The sequence below is a fragment of the Megalobrama amblycephala genome, linkage group LG5, assembly GCF_018812025.1.
Source record: "Megalobrama amblycephala isolate DHTTF-2021 linkage group LG5, ASM1881202v1, whole genome shotgun sequence".
In the NCBI taxonomy this organism is placed as follows: Eukaryota; Metazoa; Chordata; class Actinopteri; order Cypriniformes; family Xenocyprididae; genus Megalobrama; species Megalobrama amblycephala.
Genome location: NC_063048.1, coordinates 10,037,034 through 10,059,951, shown reverse-complemented (window position 1 = coordinate 10,059,951; position 22,918 = coordinate 10,037,034). Strand labels below are relative to the sequence as shown.

At 35.9% G+C, this 22,918-nt stretch overlaps 1 protein-coding gene across 5 annotated transcripts in view; it reads left to right on the top strand.

Annotated features, from left to right (window-relative positions):
* The window catches only part of LOC125268434 (kelch-like protein 29), a 236,254-nt gene that overhangs the window by 72,935 nt on the left and 140,401 nt on the right, over positions 1–22,918 (top strand). For all 5 annotated transcript variants that reach the window (XM_048190629.1, XM_048190626.1, XM_048190628.1 and 2 more), the window contains exon 2: positions 5,724–6,062. In XM_048190629.1, coding sequence (XP_048046586.1) covers positions 5,781–6,062 — 282 coding nt within the window. In that variant the 5' untranslated portion in view covers positions 5,724–5,780. The remainder of the gene's footprint in view (positions 1–5,723; positions 6,063–22,918) is intronic.

Sequence of the window (22,918 nt, the reverse complement as noted above, 5' to 3'; positions counted from 1 at the left end):
AGACGAAACCTCTTTTAAAAACATTAAAAATCTTACCAATCCCAAACTTTTGAGTGGTAGTGTGTGTGTGTGTATATATATATATATATATATATATATATATATATATATATATATATATATATATATATATATATATATATATATATATATATATATATAATATATATATATATATATATATATATATATATATATATATATATATGTATACACACATCAAAACATCCCACCACTGGCCATGATACTTCATCTCACGTTGTGTTTATGCACGTTACACACATTCATGTGTATGTTTCTGTGTTATTCTGAATGGATCTGTGTACTGTAGTATAAGAAGTCAGGTCAAGACGGTATGTTGGTTTAGGTTTAGGTTTTTTTTTTTTTTTTTTTTTTTTTCATCTCTGAAAGGTTTTTTTTTTCTGTGATGTTTTCTTTTTTTCATAGGTGCTTTGGTATGCATTAATTTATGAATTATATGGACTCCTTATATCATTTGATTATTTGGTTTCCTTTTGGAGTCTCCAAGTGTCCTTTTTGGGAAAGACACCTAAATTTACCTTGAAATATATATACATATATATCAGAAAATACAGTTTTGTGAGAATCACCTTTCATTCTGGTGGTTTACTCTTGCTGGATATAGCAAATAATGACAAATTGAAAATGTTAAACAAGATACATGATGTATGCAAAAAGGTGCGATTAATTACAGTTAAAAATTTTAATCTATTGACAGCCACACATGTTAGGTTTCAGTATCTTTGTGGGGACTCTCCACTAACATTATGACTTTCATACTGTACAAACTGTATATTCTATCCCCTAAACCTACCCATCACAGAAAACTGCATTTTTAGATTTTCAAAGAAGTATCATGTTTATTAATCCATTTCCCTCGTGGGGACTGCTGTAGGTGGTCTCAAGTTTTACTATCCTTGTGGGGGCATTTAGTCCTCTCAATGCAGGTTAAACAAGCGCGCGCGCACACACACACACACACACACACACACACACACACACACACACTGAAATAAATGAAAATGAAAGTTAAATTATATCTCAACTTTTGTACTTTTTATTTAAAAATTACAATCTTTACAATATACAATATCAATGAAAACGAAAGTGATGTTTCAGAGAGAGAAAAAAAGAGAGAAAATTAAAAACTGTGTGTAGACTTTTTATATCGACTGTATGTATATATTCACAAATTTGATACACATCGTTCACCAAACATGTTCATTTGTCTCTGTTATCAGCATCGGTGTTGTTCTTTTGTGTGGCTGTCACACGTCATGGCTGGACTGATCTGTAAAGCAGTTGCTTATCTCAATTCTCTAGACAATCAGACAGCATGTGACCTCTCGTCTTTTGTGCTGAATTCAAAGGCAGAAACATAAAGAATGAATCTTGTGACAATGGATATGCTGACCAGACATTGAATTCCTATGCTATGTCTACATCCATTCCTTGCTTTTCATGGTTCCAGCTAGCTGTTTTTTTGATGAAAGGCTGTTAAATGTTATGTGTTAACTTATAATAAGATTATTGTTGTTTAACACCTTCAGAATGATGTAACACATTTATCTAATTTAACATTAAAGCTGTTTGATTCTATTCTGTGTGATTCTAAAGACGAGAAATATTAGTATGATGGAGAAAGTCCTTCTTAACAGCTAATTTATTTATAAATCAAATAAAATGGTAATTTGCAGTCTTTGCATGGTGAAAATGATCACTGAAGCAAAAAGTATTAAACATCATTTACTAGTAAAACACATGCACTGATATTATTGTTCTTTGATGCTTATGAACTGCATAAGTGTAAAGTATAATGTATCCAATGTTTAAATACTTTCAGATTTCAGCAGATTCAAAATATAAGATTAATTGCATTAACTACTTTAAAAAAAATCAGATGATTAATTTTCAATGAGTATTTTAATTAGGACTGTCAATTGAATCATTTTAACTTGATTAATTATAGGATGTGCTAATTAATTAATGACAATAATCATAGTTAATTGCATACTTTATTGAATCATATCGAAAAACAACCAAAAAGTGTCTTTAAATGGCAGTATATTTGCTTTATTTACGTATAATTTATCATAAGCCAATCATTGATCTAAACTCCATAGCAATCCATTGTACAACCTTGGAAACCTTGACTCATTGGAAATACTACATTTCTGCAAAAAAACTGAAATAGGCTACGTTGCTCTAGGTACAATTTGCTGCACTTTTTAGGTGACACATCCACACAAGAGGCGCTATAAGCAATATTGTCTATTTCTCCATTGCAGATGTGTAAAAAAAACCTGAAAAAAAAGAAAGAAAAAAAATGTCTGTGAGTTAATGTAAAAGATGCTTCAGATACCCCTGTAATACATTTACATGCATTACTATATAAAACATGCATTATTAATATACCACATTTCTGCAAATACCAGATTTGCAGTTAGTGTTACTACAGTAAATCTAATAAACAGTAGGTTATTTATCGATAACCACTCATGAACTAATCGTTCATTGGTTGCACAACGTTTTTCCAGGTTTTGCATAGAAGCTGTTGGGAATATTGCGCTTTTTCATCTTACAATATCTTAGATTTTAGCGAATTCAAACAGCTCTGTTGTAGTACCGTATGATCGAGGATCGAGGACCGAGCTCGCGCTGCGTAGGCCGAGCTGATAAACGGTCCGTGCGGCGCGGCTCGGCTCGTCTCAAACGGCACTTTCGTTCCGCATTTCTAAAAGACCTGTACAAAAAAAGTACTTTTTTAAAGTCTGAAGCTCAAATTTAGTTGTCATATTATGAAAGATTATCACGAAGACCGTAAAACATGCGTAATATTGGATAGTGATTGCTGAGACCTACTCTTCCTTAGTAAAAATAAAATTCAGTTTTAGAATATAACGTTACGTAAGTTAATGTTTCACTACACAATACCTAATGTTATAAAAGTTTTATAGCTATACGAAAACGACATGGCTTACCTTCATAATCAGGCTGCAGCAGCTTCTTTCCGTTGACTGTCCCTGGACCGTTAAATTTTGAACCGTCACGGGATCCGCATTTAACCCAACAGATGGGTTATTAATAAAAATAACCCAACGTTTTTAAAAATGACCCAACATTTTTGGTAAATAACCCAACCTAGTGACCCAATATGTGTAACCCAACGGTTGGGTTAATAAAATAACCCAATGTTTTTTACTGTGTACTAATGTCACATAGACTACTATTTAGGATGGATAGTGTGCACGCTGAGACGCAGGCACTGTCTTTAAAGCACGTGAAGCGCGATAATGCACAGCCGCGCTAAACAGACACGAAAAATATAACCAGTTTAACCGCCATCACTTCGAATTATTTATAAAATTTAGCTCTCAATGAGAGCTCTAGTCTCACCAATAATTCACCAAGAACGTTCAAACATTTTCATGACATTTAATTCGTAAAACGACTTTGACCGAGCTGGTTCTGAAGGAGGCTATCTATCACTGTAACCGGAAAAACTTTTACCCGGCGTGGATCATTCCGGAAGCCAAAAACCTGGAAATGTGAAAAGGTCTATAGAGGGTATGCATCGACGTCACTTTCCCGTCGAAAGCGCGCTCCCTCAGCTGGACTGAGTGGCAAAAGAAGCTGCTGCGTGACTGGATTTAATAGAGGAAACTGCGAAAACACGAGTAAAACCAATTACACTAAAGGTTGGAATTGAATGTGTTCCTTACAACCTAATCCATGGATATTGACATGCAGCCAGGAGTCGTGTTTCCTGACATTTATATGTGCCTGATTTCGACGGTGGGGAAATACATAAAGCAAATCTGCCTGTGAATATTTTATATAACTCGAATATCGGTAGGTTTAAATCCGCGTAATCACTTATATCAATGTTATATCGTCATATTGTCCAGCCTTAAAACATATATAGTTTTATAGTATAGTTTTTGCCAGTGTTGTTTATTTAAAAACACCCAATTATGCAGAATATAAGATGGAAAATATTTAATTGATGAGTTGTCAACAAATAATAATACAATATATACGGTATGATTTTACCTCAAAATCCAACAATTTGACACAAAATGATTAAATCCATGTTTCTCTGCTGGAGTCCAGTTGTTTCTGTGAATGTGATCCATTTGCTTTTTTCTGTAGCTTTCGGCGGTCTTTGAATATACAGGGTTTGTGTCAAAGCTATTTGTACAGTCAATCACAAAGCTCTTTCCCGTTTTGGATGTGTTTTGTGTGTTTTTCGCGACATTCACGCTGAAAACCAATGCTGCCGCTCAGGCTTTTGCCACTCAGTGGACGTGACCGCAGTCGTAACGGTCGACTGTGACGTCACATGCATACCCTCTATAGAGAGTATGCATCGACATCACTTTCCCGCCGAAAACGCGCTCCCTCAGCTGGACTGAGTGGCAAAAGAACCTGCTGCGTAACTGGATTAATAGGAGAAACGGACTCGAAAGTGTTTCTTACAACTTGTCAAATAAACCTAATCCATGGATATTGACATGCAGCCAGGAGTCGTGTTTCTTGACATTTTATATGTGCCTGATTTGACACCGGGGAAATACATAAAGCAAATCTGGCTGTGAATATTTTATATAACTACAATATCGGTAGGTTTAAATCTACTTAATCACTTATATCAATGTTATATCGTCATATTGTCCAGCCCTAAAACATATATAGTTTTATAGTATAGTTTTTGACAGTGTTGTTTATTTAAAAACACCCAATTATGCATAATATAAGATGGAAAATATTTAATTGATGAGTCATCAACATAATATATAACAATACAATATATAAGGTATGATTTTACCTCAAAATCCAACAATTCGACACAAAATGATAACTACAAATCCATGTTTCTTTGCCTGGAGTCCAACTGTTTCTGTGACTTGCAGTGATCCATTTGCTTATTTTTCTGTTGCTTTCTCTAGTTTTTAAATATATACCTCAGGGTTTGTGTCAAATCTATTTGTACAGTCAGCCGCAAAGCTCTTTCCCGTTTTGAATGTGTTTTGTGTGTTTTTCGCGACATTCACGCAGAAAACCAATGCTGCTGCTCAATCTTTTGCCACTCAGCGTGCGTAACCGCAGTCCTAACGGTCAACGGTGACGTCACGTGCATACCCTCTATTGCAGCAGTTTGAAAAAATAAATAAATAAATAAATAAAATAAAAAATTGTCTGGTGAATGGCGCTAAAAGGTTAACATTATGTGCCTCCTGCATTAAACCTACTCTAACCGATAGTGTTAACAAAAATAAACATGAGATAAAAATAAATTTGCTGAAGCAACAAAGTCATTTTAGCTTTGTTCTACAAGTCTTTGTGCTCTTTTATTGTGACTTGTGTTTAACGGGACTCAATGTTGCATTGTGAGATCCAGAGCAAGTTTACCTCATCAGAAAAATTTTACATATGGAGCTGGTTATGTGATGCAAACATCAAAATGTATTAATTTACAAATCATGCACTATGATAAAGGTGTTTTGCAGTCATAAGCTAGTACTGAACCTATGTATGTAGCTTGTACATGTATATATAGATATGTTTTTGCAAAAATGTTTGCCTAGGTTTACATTTTGCCGATCCTTCCCTAATATAGATCTTTATTGTTGGTGTTTATTTGTAAAAGTAACAGTACTTTTTTGAGATTTTAAAATAAGATGTTTCTTCTTCTTCATCAGGTTTTCTCTAGCTCTCTCTGAGCAGAAGTGTCTCTCGTTCTCCTGATCAGCTCTGTCATGATGTCACGGTACCATCAGCGTTTTGAGCGGGATTTCCGCGGTGTGTGGGAGAGGAGGGAGCGATGTGCCACCAACAGCACCTGCGGCGGCACCGTTAATGGCTGTGTCTCCACATCTGCCTCCTCCGTTCCCAACAGCGGCAACAACCGTCCCGGCCTCCTCCCCCTGCCCATCATCCCCTCGCTGCTGCCCACTCCAGTCACCGGGACAACCAGCACATCCAATAGTGAGCAGACCTGCAAGCGATTAGCTTCCACCTGTACGACCTCCACTACTAAGGTAGGACTGAATACACCTGTGGCCACTGTCTCATGATGCATTTACTCGCCCTCATGTCATTCCAAACTTCAAATCATTTGTTTTCCTTTTTTGAAACACAACAGAGATAAGTTCACGATTTAATTGTAATTCATTGATTTTTGTAGTCAATTTTGTGTTAATTCACCCAAAAATGAAAATTCTGTCATCATTTTCTCACCCTCATAACTCGTAAGACTTTTGTTCATCTTCGGAACACAAATGAAGATATTTTTAATAAAATCTGAGTGATTTCTGTCCCTCCATTGACAGTCTACGCAACTACCACTTTGACACTTCAAAAAGTTCATAAAGGGATCGTAAAACTAATCCATATGAATTGAGCAGTTTAGTGCAAATTTTCTGAAGAGACTCGATCACTTTAAATGATGAACAGATTTAATTTAGGCTTTTATTCACATATAAACATTCATTAACACACATAATCAGTTGTGGTAAATGGAAGCTCAACCATGTTTACTTGACACATGCAAAAACCAGTGAGGTTCATTCTCAGGTGTTACGCAGCACAGTAGCGAACCTTGACTCTTGAATCATGGCCCTCTCACTCCCTTCCCTCATCGGAGAAAAAGTAAAATCAGCCTAAAATCAGCCTAGCTTACTGTGTCCTTTTCTATAATACTGCATGTTACCTTTGACAAGAAATGCTTCAAGCAAACATCAGAGTGAGCGTGTGAGTTATCACCAAAATTAAACAAAGAGTAATAAATTGCAAATCATCATTACAAAAAATTACATCATCACACAATCGGTGTGTCATTTCAGCAGAATATGGTGACAACTGGCCACAAAACCAACAAAATTGAATGCAAGCCAACACATCATGACAGCACTCAGACCAAAGCACACAGACATTTCCGCATATGTTGATAATAAATCATATCATTAGACTGGCACAGCAGACGATTAAATGTATATAACAGACCGTAATAAACTTATGATATGTTCTGAAGATGAACGTAAGTCTTGAGGGTTTGGAACGACATGAGGGTGAGTAAATGATGACAGAATTTAAATTTTTTGGGTGAACTATCCCTTTAAGTTTGAAACTATACTCTTAAGGCCAATTCACACCGCACAGACAAACGGCAACAAACACCAACAAACAGGTTGGCAGTTGGATTTAGAATTTTATGGAAAATAACTGTCATGTTCACACTGCTCCAACAGACACCGACAAACACTGATTGAACATGGTCAAACTCCAGCCAACTCCAACAGATGCCAAAAGGGGTAATTCACTGATCAGACAAAACCCAACAAACGTGTTTGTGCAGTGTAAATTGACCTTTATAGTTTTTTATTAATATTTTTGCATTAGTTTTTTTTTTTTTTTCATTTTCATTTTTTGGTAAAGTTTTAGTAATTTTGTTGACATTTGTATTATATTTTGTGTTTTATTTCTGTTTTAAATAGGTCTATATATTTTGTATTCATTTTTTATTCAGTATTATACATTAAGTTAAACTAACTACAAATCAGAAATGTTGCCAAAATGTTGCCTAGGCAACTAGCTGAAATAAGGCCCCATTTACACTAGTGCGTTTTTATTTTAAAACACAAAAGTTTTGCTACAGTTACACCTGTCGTTTACACTACGCCGGTGTTACTAATTTGCATTTAAATTTTTTCTATTTAATTTTGTTTATTTATATTTTCTATTTGCATTTAGCATTGTTTTTCTTTGTGGATGGATGGACCCACTGGAGGGTCTGTTGATGGTCACATCAAGTTTGAGAGCTTTGCGGCATCATTACGTGCCATATGTGTTTGTTGTCTCCACTCTCAGTGAAAAAAAATAAAAAGATTAAAGCGTGTGCAGTGGCTGATCTTAGGGTCAATTTTTCTGTCATCCATCATGAAAGCCCTGCAGCCACCCCCACCACCGGATCTCTACAAGTCATCTCTGATAACGAATAGCAAGACTGCTTATTGATCTGTGTCAAGAAGAAACTCCCACTACCTGCTTTCATATTGCAGGCAGGCTGGAGTGGGATGGGGTGGGGGGAAAGAATAAAGCAATCTAAGATTTACAGACATCTACGCTGGGGAAAGTGTGGGGTCAAAAGCAATATGCCCATGCATCTTTCATTCCACATTCAAAGGCTTCTTTATGTCAAAAGCTAGGCATTTTATTATTTTAAGTATCATCATATTGGCTTCACACATCCTTGGATTGTATTCAGGGTTCAGCAGTGGCATGAGCAGCAAATAATTGAGTGTGCGCTGAAGTAATTTCCATGCATATTAAGTTACGAATCTCAATGAGAAGACTGGCTTTGTGGCCTTTTCATCTTGATCCTGCGAAAAGAGTCGCTGCTCTTGTAATGTAGATATAAATTCTGTCAAATGACTCAAAAGGGTCAATTTGTCGCATTCAGACTCATTAAAATGCAAAAAGTGTTGGTGAAACTACTTTGAAACTTTGCTATAAGCTAATTATATTTTAAAGAAGTAAATACAGCATTTCTGTTGATTAACGGATTTTGTAAGTAGCTATTCTACAAACTACTAAATAAGGTATTTGATGGAGCAGCGCACGGCAAAGGAGTATCCAAACACAAACAGTCTTTGTTAAAGGTGGGGTAAGCCGTATTTCAAAAACACTGTTTGGAAGTTAGTCAGGCCGACACCAACAACAAACGTATAGCCAATCAGCATTAGGGGCGTATGACGGTCGAGGAGAGAGAACGAGCAGGAGGGAGATTTGAAGAAAGACTGCAGAAAGACAGATCAAGTCAAGTCAAGTCACCTTTATTTATATATAACGCTTTTTACAATGCAGATTGTGTCAAAGCAGCTTTACAGTGATAACTGGTATATAATTTGGCTGCACAGCAGCTCTTAAAGAATAGTGTCAATGCAGGCAGATCAAAGCACTGTTGAATAAATGTCAAGAATACTGTTGAATATCAAATGTCAAGTCAAATGTCAAGTGTCCCCAACTAAGCAAGCCGACAGCGGCAAGGAACCCAAACTCTAACAGGTGACATCAGGTGGCAAACAAGTGGCAAATAGGTGTTAAAATGGAGAAAAAAACCTTGGAGAAACCAGGCTTAGTCGGGGGGCCAGTTCTCCTCTGGCTAAACAGTGCTTTGTTATGATTCAGGTTGCTATCATAAGTCTGATAGGATCGCAACATTCAAAGTATTTATTTCAGTTCCATCCAGTTGAGGATTGTATTCATCACGCCGGTATGGACGGTCTGTTGAGGAACTGTGGCACTGGCTATCGTGTCGATGAGGCCTTCACAGTGGATGATCTAGTTGACTCGATCTATGTTGATACTTCAGGGCTGTGTTGTGGTCGTGTCAGGGCACCGGTCCTCGGTCTCATCTGGATACGGCCCGGATCCGGTTGACTACAGTAAACCTTGGGATAAACAGAAAAACTAATATTAGCGTAGATGCCATTCTTCTTCTGATATATCGAGTACATCTGGTGTTATAGGAAGTGTTCCCGGTTCCGGCTTACCTAATTTATGCAGCCTAATAATCCTTTAACGGATTTGAAAATATAAATTTATAATGTGTTATGTGTATGCCAGGTTAAAGAGATGCGTTTTTAGTCTAGATTTAAACTGGCAGAGTGTGTCTGCTTCCCGAACAATGCTAGGAAGATTGTTCCAGAGTTTGGGTGCCAAATAGGAGAAGGATCTACCGCCTGCAGTTGATTTTGATATTCTAGGTATTATCAGCTGGCCTGAATTCTGAGATTGCAATAGACGTGAAGGACTATAATGCTTTAAGAGCTTGCTTAGGTACTGGGGAGCTAAACCATTTAGTGCTTTGTAAGTAATTAACAAGATTTTAAAATCTATACGATGTTTAACAGGAAGCAAATGCAGTGATGACAGAACTGGGCTAATATGGTCATACTTCCTAGTTCTAGTAAGAACTCTAGCTGCTGCATTTTGTACGAGCTGTAGTTTATTTATCAAGCGGGAGGAACAACCACCCAGTAGAGCGTTACAGTAATCTAGCCTCGAGGTCATGAACAACACATGAACTAACTGTTCTGCATTCTTCATTGAGAGCATATGTCGTAGTTTAGATATATTTTTAAGATGGAAGAATGCGGTTTTACAGATGCTAGTAACATGGCCTTCAAATGATAGATTGGTATCAAAGAGCACGCCCAGGTTCCTAGCTGACGACAAAGACTTAGAGTGTTAGAGTGTTAGACAGTATTCTCAAGTGTTAGACAGTATTCTAGGTTATTACGTGAAGAAGTTTTCGGTCCAAAAATTAGAATCTCAGTTTTTTCTGAATTTAGTAGTAGGAAATTACTGGTCATCCAGTTTTTTTATATCAGCTATACATTCTGTTAATTTTGCGAATTGGTAAGATTCGTCTGGGCGCGAAGAAATATAGAGCTGAGTATCATCAGCGTAACAATGAAAACTAACGCCATGCTTCCTAATGATATCTCCTAAGGGTAGCATGTACAGACTGAAAAGCAATGGTCCTAGTACTGAGCCTTGCAGTACTCCATATTGAACTTGTGATCGATATGACCTCTCTTCATTTACTACTACAAACTGATAACGGTCAGATAAGTATGATTTGAACCATGACAATGCAATTCCACTAATGCCAACATAGTTTTCGAGTCTATTTAAAAGAATATTGTGATCGATAGTGTCAAATGCAGCACTAAGATCCAGTAACACTAATAGAGAGATACAACCATGATCTGATGATAAGAGCAAATCATTAGTAACTCTAATGAGAGCAGTCTCAGTATTATGGTACGGTCTAAATCCTGACTGGAAATCCTCACAGATACTATTTCTTTCAGTTGTGATGAAACTGCCTTTTCTAGTATTTTTGACAGAAAAGTAAGATTTGAGATCGGCCTGTAATTGACTAATTCTCTAGGATCAAGTTGTGGTTTTTTAATAAGAGGTTTAATAATAGCCAGCTTAAAAGTTTTTGGTACGTATTCTAGTGATAAAATGAATTAACAATATTAAGAAGAGGATCTGTGACCTCTGGAAGCATCTCTTTCAATAGCTTAGTCGGTATAGGGTCTAACATACATGTTGTTGATTTTAATGATTTAACAAGTTTAGACAATTCTTCCTCTCGTAAAGCAGTAAATGAATTGAATTTTGCCTCAGGGATACTACAATGCACTGTCTGACACAATACTGTAGTAGACGGTTGCATGGTTATAATTTTTTCTCTAATATTATCAATCTTGCAAGTAAAGAAGTTCATGAAGTCATTACTGCTTTGCTCTTTGGAAACATCAGAAGTTGAAGCTTTATTTCTTGTTAATTTAGCCACTGTATCAAATAAATACCTAGGGTTGTGTTTATTTTCTTCTAAAAGTTTTGAAAAATAGGCAGATCTAGCAGTTTTTAAGGCCTTTCTGTGCTCAATCATTCTCTCTCTCCATGAAATGCGAAATACTTGTAGTTTTGTTTTCTTCCAGCTGCGCTCCATTTTTCTGGCTGCTGTTTTTAGGGCCCGATTGTGCTCATTGTACCATGGCATTGTATTAATTTCCTTAATCTTTTTTAAATGCAAAGGAGCAACTGAATCTAATGTGCTGGAAAAGACAGAGGCAATAGTTTCTGTTGCAACATCGAGGTCTTCTAAACTGTCTGGTATGCTAAGGCGATGAAACTGATCAGGAAGATTATTTATAAAGCGATGTTTAGTGGTAGAAGTGATGGTTCTACCATATTTATGGCAGAGAGGCAGTTTAACCACTTTGTCCAAATGTAGTATACATGAGACTAGATAATGATCTGAGATGTTGTCACTCTGCTGCAGAATTTCAACGGCATTAATATCAATTCCATGTGACAATATTAGATCTAAAGTATGATTAAGACAATGAGTGGGTCCTGACATGTGTTGTCTAACACCAATAGAGTTTAGAATGTCTGTAAATCTCTTTTTTATTATCTACATGGATATTAAAATCACCAGGACCTTATCTACAGCTAGTACTAACTCTGATAGAAAATCAGCAAATTCTTTAATAAAAGTCTGTATGGTGTCCTGGTGGCCTGTATACAGTAGCCAGCACAAATGTCAACTTACATAATGTTACGTAAAGTACCATCACTTCGAAGGAATTATATTTGAAAGACTTTTGACTAATACTGTAAATATTACTGTAAATTACAGCAACACCTCCCCCTTTGCCTTTCTGTCAAGGATTGTGTCGATAATCATAACCTTGAGGGCTAGACTCATTTAAAGTAATGTAATCGTCCGGTTTTAGCCAGGTTTCTGTCAAACATAGCACATCTAGATTATTGTCTGTGATAATATAATTTACAATAAGTGCTTTTGAAGAAAGTGATCTAATATTTAACAACCCAAGCTTTATCATTTGTTTATCATTATTATCTCTATTTTTCATTTGTTGAACATCAATTAAATTTTACCATTAAATGGGTTTGGAAGTTTTTTGTTTTTACTAATTCAGGGTACAGACACAGTCTCTATGTGATAATATCCAGGTGTGAGAGTTTCTATGTGTTGGGAATTATCTGACTTCTGTAACGTGAGGCAGCTAGCAGATGGTCGGTTTAGCCAGTCTGTCTGCTGCTTTTTCCTGTCCTGGGCCCCAGTTTGTCATGTTTCAGCTCTAAGACTATGTGCCATATTACTAGAGAGAAGAGCAGCACCATCCCGGGACGGATGAATACCATCTCTTTTCAACAGGTCAGGTCTGCCCCAAAAACTTTTCCAATTGTCTATGAAACCTATATTATTCTGCGGACACCACTTAGACAGCCAGCCATTGAGTGATGATAATCTGCTTACTATCTCTTCACTCCGACGAAGAGCAAATTACTTCTCCTGACATTGTACTTGCGAGTTCACACACCTCTTTAATGTTAATTTGGCGAAGTCGACCATCATTTGTGCCGACGTGAATAATAATTTTAGAGTATTTACGATTAGCATTAGCCAGCACTTTTAAATTTGCTTTGATGTCAGGTGCTCTGGCTCCCAGCAAACATGTGACTATGGTGGCTGGTGTCTCTATTTTCATGTTCCGTGTAGAATCGCCAATAACTAGGGCACTTTCAACAGGATTCTCAGTGGGTGCGTCACTGAGTGGGGAGAACCTGTTTGATGTTTTTATTGGAACGGAAGAGTGGTGTTTTCCGCGGCTAGGCCACCTCACTGTTACCCTAGTGCCCTGCTGCATGGGCTCTACAGCCGGAACCAAACAATGTACAGAGTTTACTAAGCTAGTCGCATCCTAAACAGTATCTGAAGCCCTTGCATTCTTACTATTCTCGATTAAAGTTTGGATGCGTGTCTCTAATTCTGAGATTCTCTCTGTCAGCCTGACTATTTCCCTACATTTATGAAATGTAAATCCCTCGTCACTGACAGAGAGAGCTATGCTGAACATATGACAGATGGAACAGGAGACGATGCTGGGAGAGGATGACATGACTCACCATGTTTGTAGACTGATCTGAGTTACCACAGCTTTTTGATGAACGCGTTGAAAAAGGAGCGTGCGAGAGACTGATGACGCTAGCTATTAACAAGCCAGCGAGATGCACACGCTTTGTAACAGCGATTTAGATTCAAAGATTACAAGCTAGCGATGTCAGATTAATGTGGTAGGCAATGGTATAAAGTAATAATAATATGAGCAACAATGAATAAAAGTATTAGATTCAGTAAAAGTAACAGAAAACAAAGCTATACGGAGGCGCAAACCACTCTGAGTAGCGAGGCAGAGGCAGCGAGGCAGACAGGAGATGAGACACAATACAAAAGAGCTCAATAGAATATCACTGGAATGAATTTTTATGACTGGGCAAGTGCTTTAGGACCCGCATTAATATTAGAAAAGCTTTCCAGTGCTGGAGAGAGCTAAACGGGAAGGCCTGAGAACAGATGCGGAGACTGCTTTGATTCTGTTTCACACGTGAGTAACATTGGGTTTGAGTGTCATTGATTGTCTAGAGCTGCTGTGCTGTTGGTGACTAACAACAAACTCTTGTTTGTATTTACTCTTTTGTACTTTACATTCATTTTTTGTGCTTCCGTGTTGTTCATTCATCATCTTTGCTTTATTTTTCATGTAGCATTATTTTGTTCTGTGTCAGCAGTGATAAACAGACACCCACTCTCGCATTGCGTGTGTAACAGTGGCCAGCTAGTGAGAGTTCTGCAGGTAAACCACTGCGCACTGACAACAGCTAGAGAATGTGGTGTTTAGCGTCATTGTTAGTGCACTCGCCTTACATGCCAGCAGCGATCAGGGTTCGAATCCCACTCGGAGCAGGGTGGTTAGGATTGTAGGGTGAGTTTTGGAGGAAGCAGCAGCGTTTTTTTGCTTACCCCACCTTTAAATCCACACGAGAGATAATGCAAACACACATATATATATATATATATATATATATATATATATATATATATATATATATATATATATATATATATATATTTATACAACAGTTCTGTCTGGTTCTCGAATCTGATTGGCTGATAGCCATGCGATATTTCAGTGATAACAGCACTCCTACTGCCTTTTCACCGTTTGTATCACTCCGCTTGAAGTGACCGTCATGGTGGCCGATCAAATCAACCGTAATTTTTACAAATACTACTACTTGTACCACGAACTGTAGTTTTAATAGTTTTTTAGGCGAGAATGTAGTTGTTTAGACCTGAAATATGTGACTCATATTTAATAACAGCGCCTATTTTACAATTTGTTTTGACGTTTTCGGAGATGCAAGCTCGAGTGCGTCAGCGGCCGTTCAGTGCTTCTGTAACCGCCGAGAACAGCTTCATCTCGGCCAGTGCCTCGGGGATTTGCCGCTGGCTCTTATAGTGGTTAAACATGAGACATAAATAAATTTGAGTACATAGAACGGGCAATCTTTGGTCTTATTAATCTATTATTTGTTCTGTGCTAGAGAGCGAGAGAGAGAGAGTAGGCTATTACCTGTGTATATTGCATTACATTCATTCTTCAAGTCGATGTCCATAATATTATATCCTTTATACAAGTCCGTTTGAATGTCCGCCGAGGAAAGCGATCTTTGTATTTGTCCTTTTTTACAGCGCTAAAACAACTTCCTTTTGCTAAAGTTCCTTTCAATTTAAAAGTCTCTTGTGCTTCACTGACTCATTCTCCTGTAAAGTGTTGCCGCCATCTAATGGTGTATTAATGTAATGTTCACTCAATGCATATTACTTAATGGACATATTTATATAACATAATATTTATTGAACAACAAATAAGCACAATTGTACAGTTCAGTCAAACATAAAGCACTAGTTATTAAAAAAAAAAAAAAAAAAGGTCACCATTTACGCTGGTATGTGGGTTTTTACAAATATTTAACGAATGAAAAGGATTTTAAAGAGCTTGTGACAAAACCTCCTAACTCCATTGGATCCTCAAACTGTCAATCAAGCCTCATTAATCTGCCTCACCTCCTGAATGAAGTGCGCACGCAGTTTGGACATCTCCTCTGTGCAATGCAAAGGTAAATAAAGATCTGATGTTTGGAAAAAAATTGTAAAGCGTTTTCTTTACTCAAAAAACCATATGTTTATAAAGTTTAATGTTTTACGTATTTGAAGAGCGGAGAAGAGTCTGATATGTCCCGTCTAGTTGTAGCCAATATGCTATATAAGGATGTAAGGTAACGTTTATTATTATCAAATTTAATATAGCACAATTCGACTTGCTCTGGAACAAATAATAGATTAATAAGACCAAAGATTGCCCGTTCTATGTACTCAAATTGAATTATGTCTCATGTTTAACCACTATAAGAGCCAGTGGCAAATCCCCGAGGCACTGGCCGAGATGAAGCTGTTCTCGGCGGTTACAGAAGCACTGAACGGCCGCTGACGCACTCGAACTCGCATCTCCGAAAACGTCAAAACAAATTGTAAAATAGGCGCTGTTATTAAATATGAGTCACATATTTCAGGTCTAAACAACTACATTCTCGCCTAAAAAACTATTAAAACTACAGTTCTTGGTACAAGAAGTAGTATTTGTAAAAAATTACGGTTGATTTGATCGGCCGCCATGACGGTCACTTCAAGCGGAGTGATACAAACGGTGAAAAGGCAGTAGGAGTGCTGTTATCACTGAAATATCGCATGGCTATCAGCCAATCAGATTCGAGAACCAGACAGAACTGTTGTGTATATATATATATATATATATATATATATATATATATATATATATATATATATATATATATATATATACAGTGGCATGAAAAAAAGTATGTGAACCACTTGCAGAATGTGTGAAAATGTGAATAATGTTAATAAAATAAGTGAGATCATACAAAATGCATGTTGTTTTTTATTTAGTACTGTCCTGAGTAAGATATTTTACATAAAAGATGTTTACATTTAGTTCACAAGACAAAACAATAGCTGAATTTATTAAAATAACCCTATTCAAAAGTTTGTGAACCATTGATTCTCAATACTGTGTGTGGTTACCTGGATGATCTATGACTGTTTTTATGTTTTGTGATGGTTGTTCATGAGTCTCTTGTTTGTTCTGAGCAGTTAAACTGAGCTCTGTTCTTCAGAAAAATCCTCCAGGTCCTGCAGAAATTTCAGTTTTCAAGCATTTTTGCATATTTTAACCCTTTCCAGCAGTGACTGAATGATTTTGAGATCCGTCTTTTCATACTGAGGACAATTGAGGGACTCAAACACAACTATTAAAAAAGGTTCAAACATTCACTGATGCTCCAGAAGAAAGCACGATGCATTAAGAGCTGGGGGGTAAAAACTTTTGAACAGGATGAAGATGTCACAATTTTTCTTATTATATTTAAATATCGTTGTTTTTCATTTAGTACTGCCCTTCGGAAGCAACAGAAGATACTTGCATGTTTCCCGGAAGAAACATTAAGTACAATTTACCTTGATATTTAAATTCAAAAGTTTTCACCCCCCGGCTCTTAATGGGTCTTGTTTCCTTCTGGAGCATCAGTGAATGTTTGAACCTTTTTTAATAGTTGAGTTTGAGTCCCTCAACTGTTCTCAGTGTGAAAAGACGGATCTCAAAATCATACAGTCACTGCTGGAAAGGGTTCAAATATGCAAAAAATCCTTGAAAACTGAAGAATCTGCAGGACCTGGAGGATTTTTCTGAAGAACAGATCTCAGTTTAACTGCTCAGGACAAACAAGGGACTCATGAACAACCATCACAAAACAAAAAAACAGTTGTGGATCATCCAGGTAACCACACATAGTATTGAGATTCAGTGGTTCACAAACATTTGAATGGGGCCATTTTAATAAATTCAGCTATCGTTTTGTCTCGTTAACTAAACGCAAACATCTTTTATGTAAAATATCTTACTCAGGACAGTACTAAATAAAAAATAACATGCATTTTGTATGATCTCACTTATTTTATTAAAATTATTCACATTTTCACAGATTCTGCAAGTGGTTCACATACTTTTTCATGCCACTGTGTGTGTATATATATATATATATATATATATATATATATATATATATATATATATATATATATATATATATATATGTATGTGTGTGTGTATATATATATATATAATATGTGTGTGTGTGTTATATAAATCTCAAATATCTGATTTATATAAGATTTATATATATGTGTTATATAAATCTTAAAATCTCAAATATCTCAAATATGGTGACATAATTAAGATATCATTGGTGAATTAATTAGAAAACAAAAATTTACATTAACTCAAGTAAATAAATAAGCATAACTGTAAATTAAGCTGTTTTCTAGTTTTATTTGTGGTATTTAGTTCACAAGTGGTATCTGTTTTAACATTTGTTATTTATATAACTGAGATCTAGCTCAAAGACTTGTAGAAGCAGGTTAAAATGGCATGGTTATGGTGGGGGTTAGACTTTTTTTTTTTTTTTTTTTTTTTTTTTTAAAGCTGCAATCCGTAAGTTTAGCCTCTTTGTCGCCAATTGCAGTTATTTGTGGAATTATCATCTTTACATGGGTTGTGCATCGGCAGGCTTCCTCAGTGCGGATGAATCTAATGTTTTGAGGAGAATGTGTGGCTGTCAGTCACCGCACCAGTGGCTACTGTACAGGTACTTTGCAATCACAGATTGTAGTCTTGGAAGTATGACCAAAATAAAAATTTTCACCGGAAAATGTCATCTGAACAAGTAAGTAAGAAATCTGCCACTGTTCTGACCAAGTGAGAAAAAAAGCATTACAATAAATCACGCTAACAATGGTGATTAAATCTAAGGATCGCTTAGCTCATATCACATCAAACTGTGCAAATTATTATTTTTGTTATACTTTGTTCTCAAATTGTTAATGATAACAACATCAGCGTTGCATGACTGTGTATTTAGTGTGTATTAGTGTTATATGTGGATTTCAGTTTCTGTACAGTCTGATCTCTAATTGTACATTTGTCATACCATACAATCCATCAACAAAATGATAAGTTTAATTATTCCAGCTGCCATGAGAAAAGGCTATAAATGATCTGTCACCTGCAGCATTCTCATATGCGATATAGCCTACTAGACATGACATAATGATGCAAAGACGAATGGCAGCATGCTCGAATTTCCCACGGAAACCTACCAGTACCACTTGAATTAGAAAAAATTATTACAAGCTTACCATTGTGAATTGGGCTAAGGTAAGGAGATAGTTTTGAACACTGGCTGGTTGTACTTGCTCAAAAATTGTCCAAAGTTATGGACTGCAGCTTTAAATTACAATTACATAAATCCTAAATGTATTTGTGTTTTTACAATGGGGTAATGATTTTCACAATAGCTTACACACAGCGTAAGGAAGCTTGATTTCAAATTTTGAATTGCATTTACAAATAGTCAGTAAACAGTCAACAAAATAAGAAAAAATAAATTATAATCAGTAGCACAAATAAATACAATAGAATAAAGATACAAATTAAATAATCTAATGTGAAGTGACACTGGTAGTCTTAACTGTAAATTAAAAAGAGATTAATACTTTAAAATTGCTTTAATGTTTAAATTGGTAAGACTTAAAAAGATAAGATATATACTTTTGTGATGATGCATCACTGGCCCAATTGGGCAAGAGACAATTCTGTTAGCTATCCTGAAACGTGAGCCAAAGTCTTGTATAATTCCATTATCAAGTATCATTTACTGTGTGGTTTTACAATCAACATTTCTTTTTTTTTTTTTTTTTTTCTTTTTTTTTTTGAGATTGGTGAATGTCATTGGAGTTTCCCAGCAGATGTAGAGGTACAGTGAGAATGTGGCCACGCAAGTGCCATTTCTACCATGATTTCAAACACACATTCAGACACTTCTCCCATTTAATTTCTCTCCTAATCATCGCTGTCTTGTGTTTCTAGATGGCTCTCAAGACGCCCTGAAAGCTTATTGAGTATTTCAGCCGTTATCTGTAGCATTACCTCTTTCAACAGCTCCGCTCCGCTGAAGGTTTCATTTTGTCAGCTAAGAGCTCTCTCATTTAGATTTAGTGAAACTGCATTATGCAAAACGAGCAGTCAGAACATGCCAAAACATGCAGGACTCCTTGAACTCTGCAGTCGCTTATAGAGAGGAGACAAGAAAATGAAGAGCCTGCAATGGAAATATTTTCTTATCACTATACAATCATTTGAATTCATGCTTTTGTATTGTGCCACTTCATATTCATATCACAGATAATAACAATGGGTCTACCACACTGCTGTTAAAAACTAATAAGTTGGGATAATTCTGTTCTATTTGGGCTGAATTCAGAATAGAATATTAGGATTCAACAAGACTTTTATTAGTCCAGCAGCTAAACTGAATGATTAATTTAACTAATTATTCACATTGATTAAACATAAAAACTATTTGGAAGGCCTCTGTAAATTACACCAGTCAACTGGTTTTGCTTCAGGACCCAGATTTTACATTGGACATCAAGTGATGACATCAAACCTGTTTTTTATTTGGCAAAAGGTGGACAGGTGTAAACAAAAATGCTCTAAAAAATCAAACATTGAAAATGTTTTAATATGGTCCAGGTGGCATTTATTTTTAAGGATGCTGACATGTTGACAACAAAAAATAAAATGCAAATGATTTTATATATATATATATATATATATATATATATATATATATATATACAGTCCAAAAGTTTGGAACCACTAAGATTTTTAATGTTTTTAAAAGAAGTTTCGTCTGCTCACCAAGGCTACATTTATTTAATTAAAAATACAGTAAAAAACAAATTTTCTATTTGAATATATTTCACAAAGTAATTTATTCCTGTGATGGCAAAGCTGAATTTTCAGCATCATTACTCCAGTCTTCAGTGTCACATGATCCTTCAGAAATCATTCTAATATGCTGATCTGCTGCTCAAGAAACATTTAATGTGTACAATTGTACAAAATATTTGTGTACAATATTTTTTTCAGGATTATTTGATGAATAGAAAGTTCAAAAGAACAGTGTTTATCTGAAATCTAATCTTTTGTAACATTATAAATGTCTTTACTGCCACTTTTGATTTATTTAATGCATCCTTGCTGAATAAAAGTATTCATTTCTTTAATTTCTGTTCAAAAAAATAAAAATAAAAATTCTTACTGACCCCAAACTTTTGAACGGTAGTGTATAATGCTACAGAAGCTTTGTATTTCAGATAAATGCTGTTCTTTTGAACTTTCTATTCATCAAGGAATCCTGAAAAAAAAAAAAGTACACAACTGTTTTCAACATTGAAAATAATCATAAATGTTTATTGAGCAGCAAATCAGCATATTAGAATGATTTCTGAAGGATCATGTGACACTGAAGACTGGAGTAACGATGCTGAAAATTCAGCTTTGCATCACAGGAATAAATTACTTTGTCAAATATATTTAAATAGTACACAGTTATTTTAAATTGTAATAATATTTCACAATATTACTGTTTTTTACTGTATTTTTAATTAAATAAATGTAGCCTTGGTGAGCAGACGAAACTTCTTTTAAAAACATTAAAAATCTTAGTGGTTCCAAACTTTTGGACTGTACTGTGTGTATATATATATATAGTCAAGTCAAGTCAAGTCAAATTTATTTATATAGCGCTTTTTACAATTTGTAATTGTTTCAAAGCAGCTTTACATATTAGGAGCACAGAAAAAAGAGAAATGGTTAAAAATAAGCTGTACAAGCAAGCGTGGTAATATGTAACATATACAAGATGGTGCTACATTAAGCCAATGTCGGCTGACTCCCAGGGGTGGAAAAAACCCCCTAGGAGAAAAACCCAGCGTGCTAGCACTGGGAAAAAAGTCCTAGGAGGGAAAAAACCCCTTGGAAGATATATATAATATATGTAAATGGATATGGAGATCAAAATCTGAATTATACATTTTTATTATAGAGATTAAAAATAGATTATATATAAATATATGTAAGCGGATACGGAGATTTAAAAATCTGAATTATAGATGCAGCCAGAACTGGATCTGTAGGCCCATTGTCTCCTGGGCTACGTTGTAGTCAGGTCCAGACACAGGTTCTCCATCTGATCTGGATACGGCCTGGATCCAGCACCCGGCAAACCTCAGGATAAGCAGAGAGACTGATATTAGCGTAGATGCCATTCTTATTCTGATGTACAGGTATATCTAGTGTTATAGGAAATGTTCTCGGTTCCGGCCGACCTAATTATTGCAGCGTAACAATCCTTTAACGGATTTGAAAAATGTTAATGTACTGATAATGTGTTATGTGTATGCAAGAGCAAAGAGATGTGTTTTTAGTCTAGATTTAAACTGACAGAGTGTGTCTGCTTCCCGAACAATGCTAGGAAGATTGTTCCAGAGTTTAGGTGCTAAATAGGAAAAGGGTCTGCCACCTTCAGTTGATTTTGATATTCTGGGTATTATCAACTGGCCTGAATTCTGAGATCGCAATAGACGTGAAGGACTATAATGCACCAAGAGCTCGCTTAGATATTGGGGAGCTAAACCATTTAGAGCTTTATAAGTAAGTAGCAAGATTTTAAAGTCTATACGATGTTTAATAGGGAGCCAATGTAATGTTGACAGAACTGGGCTAATATGGTCATACTTTCTGGTTCTAGTAAGAACTCTAGCTGCCGCATTTTGGACCAACTGTAGTCTGTTTAAAAGCCGAGCAGAACAACCACCCAGTAGAGCGTTACAGTAATCTAGTCTTGAGGTCATGAATGCATGAACCAACTGTTCCGCATTTGTCATTGAGAGCATATGTCGTAATTTAGATATATTTTTTAGATGGAAGAAGGCGGTTTTACAGATACTAGAAACATGACTTTCAAATGAAAGATTGGTATCAAAGAGCACACCCAGGTTCCTAACTGAGGACGAAGATTTAATGGAGCACCCGTCAAGTGTTAGAGAGTATTCAAGGTTTTTTCGTGAGGAAGTTTTTGGTCCAAAGATTAGGATATCAGTTTTTTCTGAATTTAATAATAAGAAATTTCTTGTCATCCAGTTTTTAATGTCAGCTATGCATTCTGTTAGTTTTGTGAATTTGTAGGTTTCGCCAGGGCGCGAGGAAATATAGAGCTGAGTATCGTCAGCGTAGCAGTGAAAACTAACACCATGCTTCCTAATTATCTCTCCTAAGGGCAGCATGTACAGAGTGAAAAGCAACGGTCCTAGTACTGAGCCTTGTGGTACTCCATATTGAACTTGTGATCGATACGACATCTCTTCATTAACTACTACAGACTGATAACGGTCAGATAAGTAAGATTTGAACCATGCCAAAGCAATTCCACTAATGCCAATATAGTTTTCAAGTCTTTTTAA